The following is a 12,099-nucleotide window of genomic DNA, read 5'->3' on the forward strand; positions in this document are numbered from 1 at the left end:
GCAGAAATGGGTGTTTACCCCTCCCCCCCCTCAAACAAGACATTTTTGTAAACGTCACAGCTCGGTTCCTGATGAGCCGATCGTGACGAAACTTGGTCTACTAATACACCACCCTTTTGGCTATCATTGGTGCAAATTTCAGATTTTTAGTTCACTCCCTTTATACAGGGTGAGCACTTAAACGTGACTCGCACAAATTCAGAAAACTCACCCCCTCCCCCCCCCAAACAAGACATTTTTGAAAACGTCACAGCTCGGTTCCTGATGATCCGATCGTGACGAAACTTGGTCTACTAATACACCACCCTTTTGGCTATCATTGGTGCAAATTTCAGATTTTTAGCTCACTCCCTTTATACAGGGTGAGCACTTAAACGTGACTCGCACAAATTCAGAAAACTCGCTACGTAGCTCAGCTCCTGATGATCCGATCGTGACGAAACTTGGGCTGCTAATAAATCGCAGTGTGCCTAGTCCTTTCCAAGGCTACTGAGACGGTTAAAAGCAAAATTTAGACCAAAAAAAAACAAAAGAAAGTGTAACATTTGAAAAACAGCTGAACTGCACTACTTTCGGGTATACAATCGACCAAACAAAGGTTGCTAGTGAAAGTTGTCTAATTAGCTGGGAACTTGTATACAAGTTAACCTTTTTGCCCTCCTGGGAAGAAAAAACGAAGAGAATGTCTTGTAAATGGCTTCAAATCTTGTTCTTCAAAACCTGATGAGGCCGCGGTGGAAAAAAAATTCCTGTTTTCTTCCCATACCAGTGAGACTGCTCATTTTTTTATGGTGAGTTGGCAACACTGTAAGGTATCCTCACTAAAAATTTCAGCCTTCTAGAGTGAGTAGTAAGGGCGTGGTTGAGGGAAGATCACTTGGGCGACTCGACTCACTTAAACTGTTTCATGAGTCACTTTTAAAAAATTCCTGTCCTCCACTCATACCAACTAGAGTGCTCATTTTTTTAGTGTGACTTGGCAACACTGTAAGGTATCCTCACTAAAAATTTCAGTCTTCTAGAGTGAGTAGTAAGGGCGTGGTTGAGGGAAGATCACTTAGGCGACTTAACTCACTTAAACTGTTTTAAGAGTCACTTTTAAAAAATTCCTGTTCTCCACTCATACCAACTAGAGTGCTCATTTTTTTAATGTGACTTGGCAACACTGTAAGGTATCCTCACTAAAAATTTCAGTCTTCTAGAGTGAGTAGTAAGGGCGTGGTTGAGGGAAGATCACTTAGGCGACTTAACTCACTTAAACTGTTTTAAGAGTCACTTTTAAAAAATTCCTGTTCTCCACTCATACCAACTAGAGTGCTCATTTTTTTAGTGTGACTTGGCAACACTGTAAGGTATCCTCACTAAAAATTTCAACCTTCTAGAGTGAGTAGTAAGGGCGTGGTTGAGGGAAGATCACTTAGGCGACTTAACTCACCTAAACTGTTTTAAGAGTCACTTTTAAAAAATTCCTGTTCTCCACTCATACCAACTAGAGTGCTCATTTTTTTAGTGTGACTTGGCAACACTGTAAGGTATCCTCACTAAAAATTTCAACCTTCTAGAGTGAGTAGTAATGACGTGGTTGAGGGAAGATCACTTAGGCGACTTAACTCACTTAAACTGTTTTATAAGTCACTTTTAAAAAATTCCTGTTTCCTAACCATACTAGTGAGACTGCTCATTTTTTTATGGTGAGTTGGCAACACTATAAGGTATCCTCACTAAAAATTTCAACCTTCTATAGTGAGTAGTAAGGGCGTGGTTGAGGAAAGATCACTTAGGCGACTTGACTCACTAAAACTGTTTTGTGAGTCACCAAATTCAAAAATTCCCCCTGTCTATACAGGGTGAGCTAAAAATCTGAAATTTTCAGGTTTAGTAGAGGACAGTATAAGGGACTTAAGTCCCAAGTTTCGTCCAGTTCGGATCATCAGGAACTGAGCTAGGTTCGATAGAAATGTGAACTTTGAACTACAATTTCTGAGTTCAACAAGACCAAATTCAAAAATTCCCCCTGTCTATACAGGGTGAGCTAGAAATCTGAAATTTTCAGGTTTAGTAGAGGACAGTATAAGGGAGTTAAGTCCCAAGTTTCGTCCAATTCGGATCATCAGGAACTGAGCTAGGTTGGATAGAAATGTGAACTTTGAACTACAATTTCTGAGTTCAACTAGACCAAATTCAAAAATTCACCCTGTCTATACAGGGTGAGCTAAAAATCTGAAATTTTCAGGATTAATAGAGGACAGTATAAGGGACTTAAGTCCCAAGTTTCGTCCAGTTCGGATCATCAGGGACTGAGCTAGGTTCGATAGAAATGTGAACTTTGAACTACAATTTCTGAGTTCTACTAAGGCAAATTCAAAAATTCACCCTGTCTATACAGGGTGAGCTAAAAATCTGAAATTTTCAGGATTAATAGAGGACAGTATAAGGGACTTAAGTCCCAAGTTTCGTCCAGTTCGGATCATCAGGGACTGAGCTAGGTTCGATAGAAATGTGAACTTTGAACTACAATTTCTGAGTTCTACTAAGGCAAATTCAAAAATTCACCCTGTCTATACAGGGTGAGCTAAAAATCTGAAATTTTCAGGATTAATAGAGGACAGTATAAGGGACTTAAGTCCCAAGTTTCGTCCAATTCGGATCATCAGGAACTGAGCTAGGTTCGATAGAAATGTGAACTTTGAACTACAATTTCTGAGTTCAACTAGACCAAATTCAAAAATTCACCCTGTCTATACAGGGTGAGCTAAAAATCTGAAATTTTCAGGTTTAGTAGAGGACAGTATAAGGGACTTAAGTCCCAAGTTTCGTCCAATTCGGATCATCAGGAACTGAGCTAGGTTCGATAGAAGTGTGAATTTTGAAGTACAATTTCTGAGTTCAACAGACCAAATTCAAAAATTCACCCTGTCTATACAGGGTGAGCTAAAAATCTGAAATTTTCAGGTTTAGTAGAGGACAGTATAAGGGACTTAAGTCCCAAGTTTCGTCCAGTTCGGATCATCAGGAACTGAGCTAGGTTGGATAGAAGTGTGAACTTTGAAGTACAATTTCTGAGTTCAACTAGACCAAATTCAAAAATTCACCCTGTCTATACAGGGTGAGCTAAAAATCTGAAATTTTCAGGTTTAGTAGAGGACAGTATAAGGGACTTAAGTCCCAAGTTTCGTCCAATTCGGATCATCAGGGACTGAGCTAGATTGGATAGAAGTGTGAACTTTGAAGTACAATTTCTGAGTTCAACTAGACCAAATTCAAAAATTCACCCTGTCTATACAGGGTGAGCTAAAAATCTGAAATTTTCAGGTTTAGTAGAGGACAGTATAAGGGAGTTAAGTCCCAAGTTTCGTCCAATTCGGATCATCAGGAACTGAGCTAGGTTGGATAGAAATGTGAACTTTGAACTACAATTTCTGAGTTCAACTAGACCAAATTCAAAAATTCACCCTGTCTATACAGGGTGAGCTAAAAATCTGAAATTTTCAGGATTAATAGAGGACAGTATAAGGGACTTAAGTCCCAAGTTTCGTCCAGTTCGGATCATCAGGGACTGAGCTAGGTTCGATAGAAATGTGAACTTTGAACTACAATTTCTGAGTTCTACTAAGGCAAATTCAAAAATTCACCCTGTCTATACAGGGTGAGCTAAAAATCTGAAATTTTCAGGATTAATAGAGGACAGTATAAGGGACTTAAGTCCCAAGTTTCGTCCAGTTCGGATCATCAGGGACTGAGCTAGGTTCGATAGAAATGTGAACTTTGAACTACAATTTCTGAGTTCTACTAAGGCAAATTCAAAAATTCACCCTGTCTATACAGGGTGAGCTAAAAATCTGAAATTTTCAGGATTAATAGAGGACAGTATAAGGGACTTAAGTCCCAAGTTTCGTCCAATTCGGATCATCAGGAACTGAGCTAGGTTCGATAGAAATGTGAACTTTGAACTACAATTTCTGAGTTCAACTAGACCAAATTCAAAAATTCACCCTGTCTATACAGGGTGAGCTAAAAATCTGAAATTTTCAGGTTTAGTAGAGGACAGTATAAGGGACTTAAGTCCCAAGTTTCGTCCAATTCGGATCATCAGGAACTGAGCTAGGTTCGATAGAAGTGTGAATTTTGAAGTACAATTTCTGAGTTCAACAGACCAAATTCAAAAATTCACCCTGTCTATACAGGGTGAGCTAAAAATCTGAAATTTTCAGGTTTAGTAGAGGACAGTATAAGGGACTTAAGTCCCAAGTTTCGTCCAGTTCGGATCATCAGGAACTGAGCTAGGTTGGATAGAAGTGTGAACTTTGAAGTACAATTTCTGAGTTCAACTAGACCAAATTCAAAAATTCACCCTGTCTATACAGGGTGAGCTAAAAATCTGAAATTTTCAGGTTTAGTAGAGGACAGTATAAGGGACTTAAGTCCCAAGTTTCGTCCAGTTCGGATCATCAGGGACTGAGCTAGATTGGATAGAAATGTTTAGACTGATTTCAGTGGAAAAAGGCCTACGAAACTGGTTTCAGGCCGGAATTTCCCACAAAAAGTGTCCGAAATGCTTCTAGCACGTTTTATAACGGCCTTACCTTGGTATACAATTCCACTGTTGTCATTTTTCTTCGAGTTTTCAACGATTTTCACCGAAAATTCGCACTTTTTCCACTTCTGAGCGAATCGTACTCAGAAACACCATATTTTCGTACACCGATCACATTTTCCGGATTTTGGCGTGTTTTGTTTGACAAAAAGTACCATTCAGACTGGTTCGAGTGTGCTTTGGCATCATCGATTTACCTTGGAAATGCGCGGTTGCCGCTTTGCCGCTCTCGGTTTTCCTTAGACGATTTTTTCTTCCTTCACCATCCGACATTTTTGTTCATTACGGACCTGTCATTCAACTGTCATTCTTGTAAATTTTTCTGGTGGTTGCCTACCCTCCAGGGATACCCCAACCCAAAAATTGCGACAATCCGCCTACTAGTTTTTTCAGGAGAAATTCTGAAAATTAGTTTTTTGTTTGAAGTTGCATTTGTGCACTTAAAGCCACCATGCGACATTTTGGTTCATGACAGACCTGTCATTCAACTGTCATTGTTGTGAATTTTTCTGGTGGTTGCCTACCCTCCAGGGATGCCCCAACCCAAAAATTACGACAATCCGCCCACTAGTTTTTTCAGGAGAAATTCTTAAAATTAGATTTTTGTTTGAATTTGCCTTTCGCACTTCAAGTCACCATGCGACATTTTGGTTCATGACAGACCTGTCATTCAACTGTCATTGTTGTAAATTTTTCTGGTGGTTGCCTACCCTCTAGGGATGCCCCAGCCCAAAAATTTGGACAATCCGCCTACTAGTTTTTTCAGGAGAAATTCTCAAAATTAGTTTTTTGTTTGAAGTTGCCTTTGGCGCTTTAAGTCACCATGCGACATTTTGGTTCGTGACAGACCTGTCATTCAACTGTCATTCTTGTGAATTTTTCTGGTGGTTGCCTACCCTCCAGGGATGCCCCAACCCAAAAATTGCGACAATCCGCCCACTAGTTTTTTCAGCAAAAATTCTTAAAATTAGTTTTTTGTTTGAAGTTGCCTTTCGCACTTCAAGTCACCATGCGACATTTTGGTTCATGACAGACCTGTCATTCAACTGTCATTCTTGTAAATTTTTCTGGTGGTTGCCTACCCTCTAGGGATACCCCAACCCAAAAATTGCGACAATCCGCCCACTACTTTTTTCAGGAGAAATTCTCAAAATTAGTTTTTTGTTTGAACTTGCTTTTGGCACTTTAGTCACCATCCAACATTTTGGTTCATTACCAACCTGTCATGCAACTGTCATTCTTGTAAATTTTTCTGGTGGTTGCCTACCCTCCAGGGATGCCCCAACCCAAAAATTGCAACAATCCGCTTACTAGTTTTTTCAGGAGAAATTCTGAAAATTAGTTTTTTGTTTGAAGTTGCCTTTCGCACTTTAAGTCACCATGCGACATTTTTGGTCATTACGGACCTGTCATTCAACTGTCATTCTTGTGAATTTTTCTGGTGGTTGCCTACCCTCCAGGGATGCCCCAACCCAAAAATTGCGACAATCCGCCCACTACTTTTTTCAGGAGAAATTCTTAAAATTAGTTTTTTGTTTGAAGTTGTCTTTGTGCACTTAAAGCCACCATGCGACATTTTGGTTCATGACAGACCTGTCATTCAACTGTCATTCTTGTAAATTTTTCTGGTGGTTGCCTACCCTTCAGGGATACCCCAACCCAAAAATTTTGACAATCCGCCTCCTAGTTTTTTCAGGAGAAATTCTCAAAATTAGTTTTTTGTTTGGAGTTGCCTTTGGCACTTTAAGTCACCATGCGACATTTTGGTTCATGACAGACCTGTCATTCAACTGTCATTCTTGTGAATTTTTCTGGTGGTTGCCTACCCTCCAGGGATGCCCCAACCCAAAAATAGTGACAATCCGCCTACTAGTTTTTTCAGGAGAAATTCTCCAAATTAGTTTTTTGTTTGAAGTTGCCTTTGGCACTTTAAGTCACCATGCGACATTTTGGTTCGTGACAGACCTGTCATTCCTGTAAATTTTTCTGGTGGTTGCCTACCCTGTAGGGATGCCCCAACCCAAAAATTTGGACAATCCGCCTACTAGTTTTTTCAGGAGAAATTCTCAAATTTTTTTTTTTATTTGAAGTTGCCTTTGGCACTTTAAGTCACCACCCAACATTTTGGTTTATGACAGACCTGTCATTCAACTGTCATTCTTGTAAATTTTTCTGGTGGTTGCCTACCCTCCAGGGATGCCCCAACCCAAAAATTTGGACAATCCGCTCACTAGTTTTTTCAGGAGAAATTCTCCAAATTAGTTTTTTGTTTGAAGTTGCCTTTGGCACTTTAAGTCACCATCCAACATTTTGGTTCATGACAGACCTGTCATTCAACTGTCATTCTTGTGAATTTTTCTGGTGGTTGCCTACCCTCCAGGGATGCCCCAACCCAAAAATAGTGACAATCCGCCTACTAGTTTTTTCAGGAGAAATTCTTAAAATTAGTTTTTTGTTTGAAGTTGCCTTTGGCACTTTAAGTCACCATCCAACATTTTGGTTCGTGACAGACTTGTCATTCAACTGTCATTCTTGTAAATTTTTCTGGTGGTTGCCTACCCTCTAGGGATGCTCCAACCCAAAAATGGTAACAATCCGCCTACTAGTTTTTTCAGGAGAAATTCTTAAAATTAGTTTTTTGTTTGAAGTTGCTTTTGGCACTTTAAGTCACCATCCGACATTTTGGTTCGTGACAGACCTGTCATTCTTGTAAATTTTTCTGGTGGTTGCCTACCCTCCAGGGATGCCCCAACCCAAAAATTGCGCCAATCCGCCCACTAGTTTTTTCAGGAGAAATTCTCAAAATTAGTTTTTTGTTTGAAGTTGCCTTTGGCACTTTAAGTCACCATGCGACATTTTGGTTCATTACCAACCTGTCATTCAACTGTCATTCTTGTAAATTTTTCTGGTGGTTGCCTACCCTCTAGGGATGTCCCAACCCAAAAATTTGGACAATCCGCTTTCTGGTTTTTTCAGGAGAAATTCTCAAAATTAGTTTTTTGCTTGAAAGTGATTTAATCACGTTACTGTAACCTTAACCTCAGAAATCGCTAAATTTTTGGCAAAAAAGTGACGTTTTTGAACTCCCCGACCCCGATTTAGTCGAAATAGAGCATAAACTCGATTTTTTGACATTTTGACAGATGACAGCTGAATGACAGGTTGAAACGTCAAAAAATCCAGTTTATACCCTTTTTGGACTAATTCGGAGGTGGGGAGTGCAAAAAACGCTAAATCAGGTGCTTGTCTAGTTAAGACACTTAAAAACCACTTTCCAGCCACAAATATTTGATTTGTGAGGTTAGGGTTGGAGTTGCGCGATTCATTTTAGTTGCGTTGGATTCCCCGTCCCCGAATTAGTCGAAAAGGAGTATAAACTCGATTTTTTGACATTTTGACAGATGACAGCAAAATGACAGATTGAAACGTCAAAAAATTGACATTATACTCGTTTTCGACTAATTCGGGGACGCGGAATCCAACGCAACTAAAATTAATCGCCCAAGTCCAACCCTAACCTCAAAAAAACGACTTTTTTTGAAGTTTGTACCGGGAATCGGCGTTTGCCGCTCTAACCGAGTGGTTGGGCGTGTGCAAAAGCTCGTTGCACCCGCAATTTCAAGCGCGTTTGCTCGAAAATTTCATCGAACAAATTGCGCCGGCCAAAGCCCCCATCACGCTGACAATTTCCGACAATTTGACTGGGAAAGCGAAAAGGAGAGCGATGACCGATCGCATAATCGCGGGAGCGACAGAGACAACCGAACGCAACGAGTTTGTATTTTGTACCTGTCAATTTGACAGGTGTCTTACACACTGAATTTGACGTTTTTTAGACAACTGACAGCCAAACAGACGTTGACAGCTGTCAAGTGTCTGGTGCGCACCACTAATCTGTCGGTTAGAGCGTCGCTGTTAAAGGTCAGATTTCACCGTGAATTTTGAGCGAATTTAACCGAATTTTTTGCTTAAAACAGCGTTTGTACCGAGCAGTTTTCGACACTTTGCGCGATTGGCAATCGGGGCGACGTTTCGTCGCTCATCCTCAGGGTTTCTACGAAATTTTGGTGGGTTTTTACGAGCAAAACGTGCCCCTTTTGCCTCCTCTGCACGCCGCTTTGACGATTCTAAGCCGAGGAGCTGGCGGAAACGACCGATTCGCGCGAGAGGCTTGCGCAGAAGGGTTGAGGGTGTTGGAGGGGTTGTGTCAGCCCGTTTGTCCTTCGTTGGACTTGCGGGCGGAGCCCGCAGAGGACTTTACTGGAAATGGTAAGTTTTTCTGGGGAGGGACACTTTAGCCCCTTCCAGTGCAGTTTTTCACCCGAATTTGATGAAACTTATACCTTCACACTCCCTTAACCCTAAACAGTTTCCAGTAAAAAAATCAGAATTTTCCTGCATGTAGTTTTTGTAGGAGATTTTTTGAAACCTACACTACTTAACTCCTCCCGACAACGGCCTGGAACTCTAGCCCAGTACGGCCCTGTCACTTAACTGATTTTAATGATTTTTTTCCGGTACATTGCCAAAGCCTCTGGCTAGCGCCACACCAAAAATCGAATGTCTCCTTCAAGTGGTTTAGGAGGTGTGAATTTTCCAAGTTGCTTTCAGTTAGAACTGAAGTTTGGGCCTCCAAGTTACAATGTGGGATTCCCTTCCGGTACGGCCCTGTTACTCGACTGATTTTGATGATTTTTTTTCTGGGTAAAGCCAAGGCCTTAAGCTTGCCACACAGCAAGAATCAACGAAATCCAGTGGATAGTTTCGGAGATGTGAATTTTCAAAATTTTGTTGCTCACTTTTTGGTGGTTCGATGGGCCAAAAGTGTCTTTTCTTAGGAGCTTTCTTAGTTTCTTCCCAAAAACTGTCTTTCAGGTTAATTTGGGTTATCAATGTGTCTGGTCAGGTGACCCAGAACTTTTTCGGTCACGGGATTCGCACTTTCCTGCTCAATTTATGAAAACTACAAGAAATTCGGTTCGAAGGACCAAAAGTGTTTTTCTTCAGAAATTTCCGTGGTTTCTCCCCAAAAACTGTATTTTAGGTCAAATTGGGTTAATCAGGGTCTCTGGTCACGTGATCCCACATTACCCAGAACATTTTCGGTCACGTGATTCGCACTTTCCTGCTCAATTTACGAAAATTGCACGAAATTTGGTTCGATGGACCAAAAGTGTCTTTCCTTCAGGAATTTACGAAGTTTCTCCCCCAAAACTGTTTTTCAGGTTAATTTGGGATAATCAGGGCCTCTGGTCACATGATCCAACATTACCCAGAACGTTTTCGGTCACGTGATTCGCACTTTCCTGCTCAATTTACAAAAATTGTTGAAAATTTGGTTCGATGGACCAAAAGTGTTTTTCCTCAGGAATTTACGTAGTTTCTTCCAAAAACTGTTTTTTAGGTTAAATTGGGTTACTTAGGGTCTCTGGTCACGTGATCCAACATTACCCAGAGCGTTTTCGGTCACGTGATTTGCAATTTCCTGCTCAATTTACGAAAATTGCGCGAAATTTGGTTCGATGGACCAAAAGTGTTTTTCCTCAGAAATTTACGAAGTTTCTCCCCCAAAACTGTTTTTCAGGTTAATTTGGGATAATCAGAGTCTCTGTTCACGTGATCCAGAACGTTTTAGGTCACGTGATTCGCACTTTCCTGCTTAATTTCCGAAAATTGCACGAAATTTGGTTCGATGGACCAAAAGTGTCTTTCCTCAGGAATTTACGAAGTTTCTTCCCAAAAACGTTTTTTTAGGTTAACTTGGGATAATCAGGGCCTCTGGTCACATGATCCAACATTACCCAGAACGTCTTCGGTCACGTGATTCTCAATTTCCTGCTTAATTTCCGAAAATTGCACGAAATTTGGTTCGATGGACCAAAAGTGTGGTTCCTCAGGAATTTACGAAGTTTCTTCCAAAAACTGTTTTTTAGGTTAAATTGGGTTACTTAGGGTCTCTGGTCACATGATCCAACATTACCCAGAACGTTTTCGGTCACGTGATTCGCACTTTCCTGCTCAATTTACAAAAATTGTTGAAAATTTGGTTCGATGGACCAAAAGTGTTTTTCCTCAGGAATTTACCAAGTTTCTTCCCAAAAACTGTTTTTTAAGTTAAATTAGGATAATCAGGGCCTCTGGTCACGTGATCCAACATAACCCAGAACGTCTTCTGTCACGTGATTTGCACTCACCTTCTTGATTTACGAAAATCGCACGAAATTTGGTTCGATGGACCAAAAGTGTGTTTCCTCAGGAATTTACAAAGTTTCTTCCCAAAAACTGTTTTTCAGGTTAATTTGGGATAATCAGGGCCTCTGGTCACGTGATCCAACATTACCCAGAACGTCTTTGGTCACGTGATTCGCACTTTCCTGCTCAATTTACGAAAAATGCACGAAATTTGGTTCGATGGACCAAAAGTGTTTTTCCTTAGGAATTTCCGTGTTTCTTCCCAAAAACTGTTTTTCAGGTTAAATTGGGATAATCAGGGTTTCTCGTCACGTGATTTAACATTACCCAGAACGTTTTCGGTCACGTGATTTGCACTTTCCTGCTCAATTGACGAAAATTGCACGAAATTCGGTTCGATGGACCAAAAGTGTCTTTTCTTAGAAACTTCCTTAGTTTCTTCCCAAAAACTGTTTTTTAGGTTAAATTAGGATAGTCAGAGCCTCTGGTCACGTGATCCAATATTACCCAGAACGTTTTCGGTCACGTGATTCGCACTTTCCTGCTTAATTTACGAAAATTGCACGAAAATTGGTTCGATGGACCAAAAGTGTCTTTCCTTCAAAACTTTCCTAGTTTCTTCCCAAACCGTTTTGAGAGTAAGTAGGCTTAATCTAATCCATAGAACCAAATCAAGAGGGCCAGGAAAGCGACCAGGATGTCACAGAATATCAGGTTAAGTACACCGAATCGGACAGATCGACCATCGAAGATGCTTTGAGCGAAAGCGGCGCTCTTCACCGCGATTTAAGCGTCGAAGAAGTCAGCGAAGAAGCTCCAGAAGCTCCAGCACACGGTCCACCGATAGTGACGGCTCCCAGCGAAGATGGAAACGAAATTTTGGACGATTCGGAGGAACCGAACCGCGAAGAAGAAGAAGCGCCCAGTTCTTCCACAGATCCAAATCAAATTCGCGAAGAAAGCGAAGCTTTCGCAGAAGAAAAGCGCGAAGATGCAGCGGAGCTGGATCAACCGCAAATTCCAGAAGAAACTCACGTTCTTCACGAAGAAGAACCAAACCAAAATGGCGTTTCAGAGATCAAAGCAGTTCCAGAAGAAGATTCTCTGAAAGATGATGATGGAAGTGGGGAAGAAGTAGCTGGGAAAGAAGAAGGGGATTGTCTGGAACCAGCTGCGAAGAAACTGAAGCTTTCGGAGGAAGAAAGTGACGGAAAAGACCCAGATGACAGCTACTTGGAGGACGATTCCTTCGTGGACGTTGTCAAGGATTACTACTAAGTTTTTGTGGTTAATAAACTTTGTTACTCAACTGA

General features: G+C 40.9%; 2 protein-coding genes across 3 annotated transcripts in view; one reads left to right on the plus strand and one right to left on the minus strand.

The window, feature by feature from the left end:
• Positions 1-4,775, minus strand: part of didum (dilute class unconventional myosin) — a 69,073-nt gene extending 64,298 nt beyond the window's left edge. For both annotated transcript variants that reach the window (XM_081992896.1, XM_081992895.1), the window contains exon 1: positions 4,584-4,775. In XM_081992896.1, the coding sequence (XP_081849022.1) occupies positions 4,584-4,610 (27 nt within the window). In that variant the 5' untranslated portion in view covers positions 4,611-4,775. The remainder of the gene's footprint in view (positions 1-4,583) is intronic.
• A 3,347-nt stretch (positions 4,776-8,122) lies between these two features.
• On the plus strand, positions 8,123-12,099 carry LOC145737515 (uncharacterized). The gene is made up of 4 exons (XM_081992218.1): positions 8,123-8,368; positions 8,431-8,515; positions 8,572-8,863; positions 11,451-12,099. Exons 1-4 carry the CDS (start codon positions 8,319-8,321, stop codon positions 12,062-12,064), a joined length of 1,041 nt encoding a protein of 346 aa, XP_081848344.1. The 5' UTR covers positions 8,123-8,318; the 3' UTR covers positions 12,065-12,099.

Source organism: Ips typographus, linkage group LG14 (assembly GCF_016097725.1).
Source record: "Ips typographus isolate SLU linkage group LG14, UJ_Ityp_2.0, whole genome shotgun sequence".
In the NCBI taxonomy this organism is placed as follows: domain Eukaryota; kingdom Metazoa; phylum Arthropoda; class Insecta; order Coleoptera; family Curculionidae; genus Ips; species Ips typographus.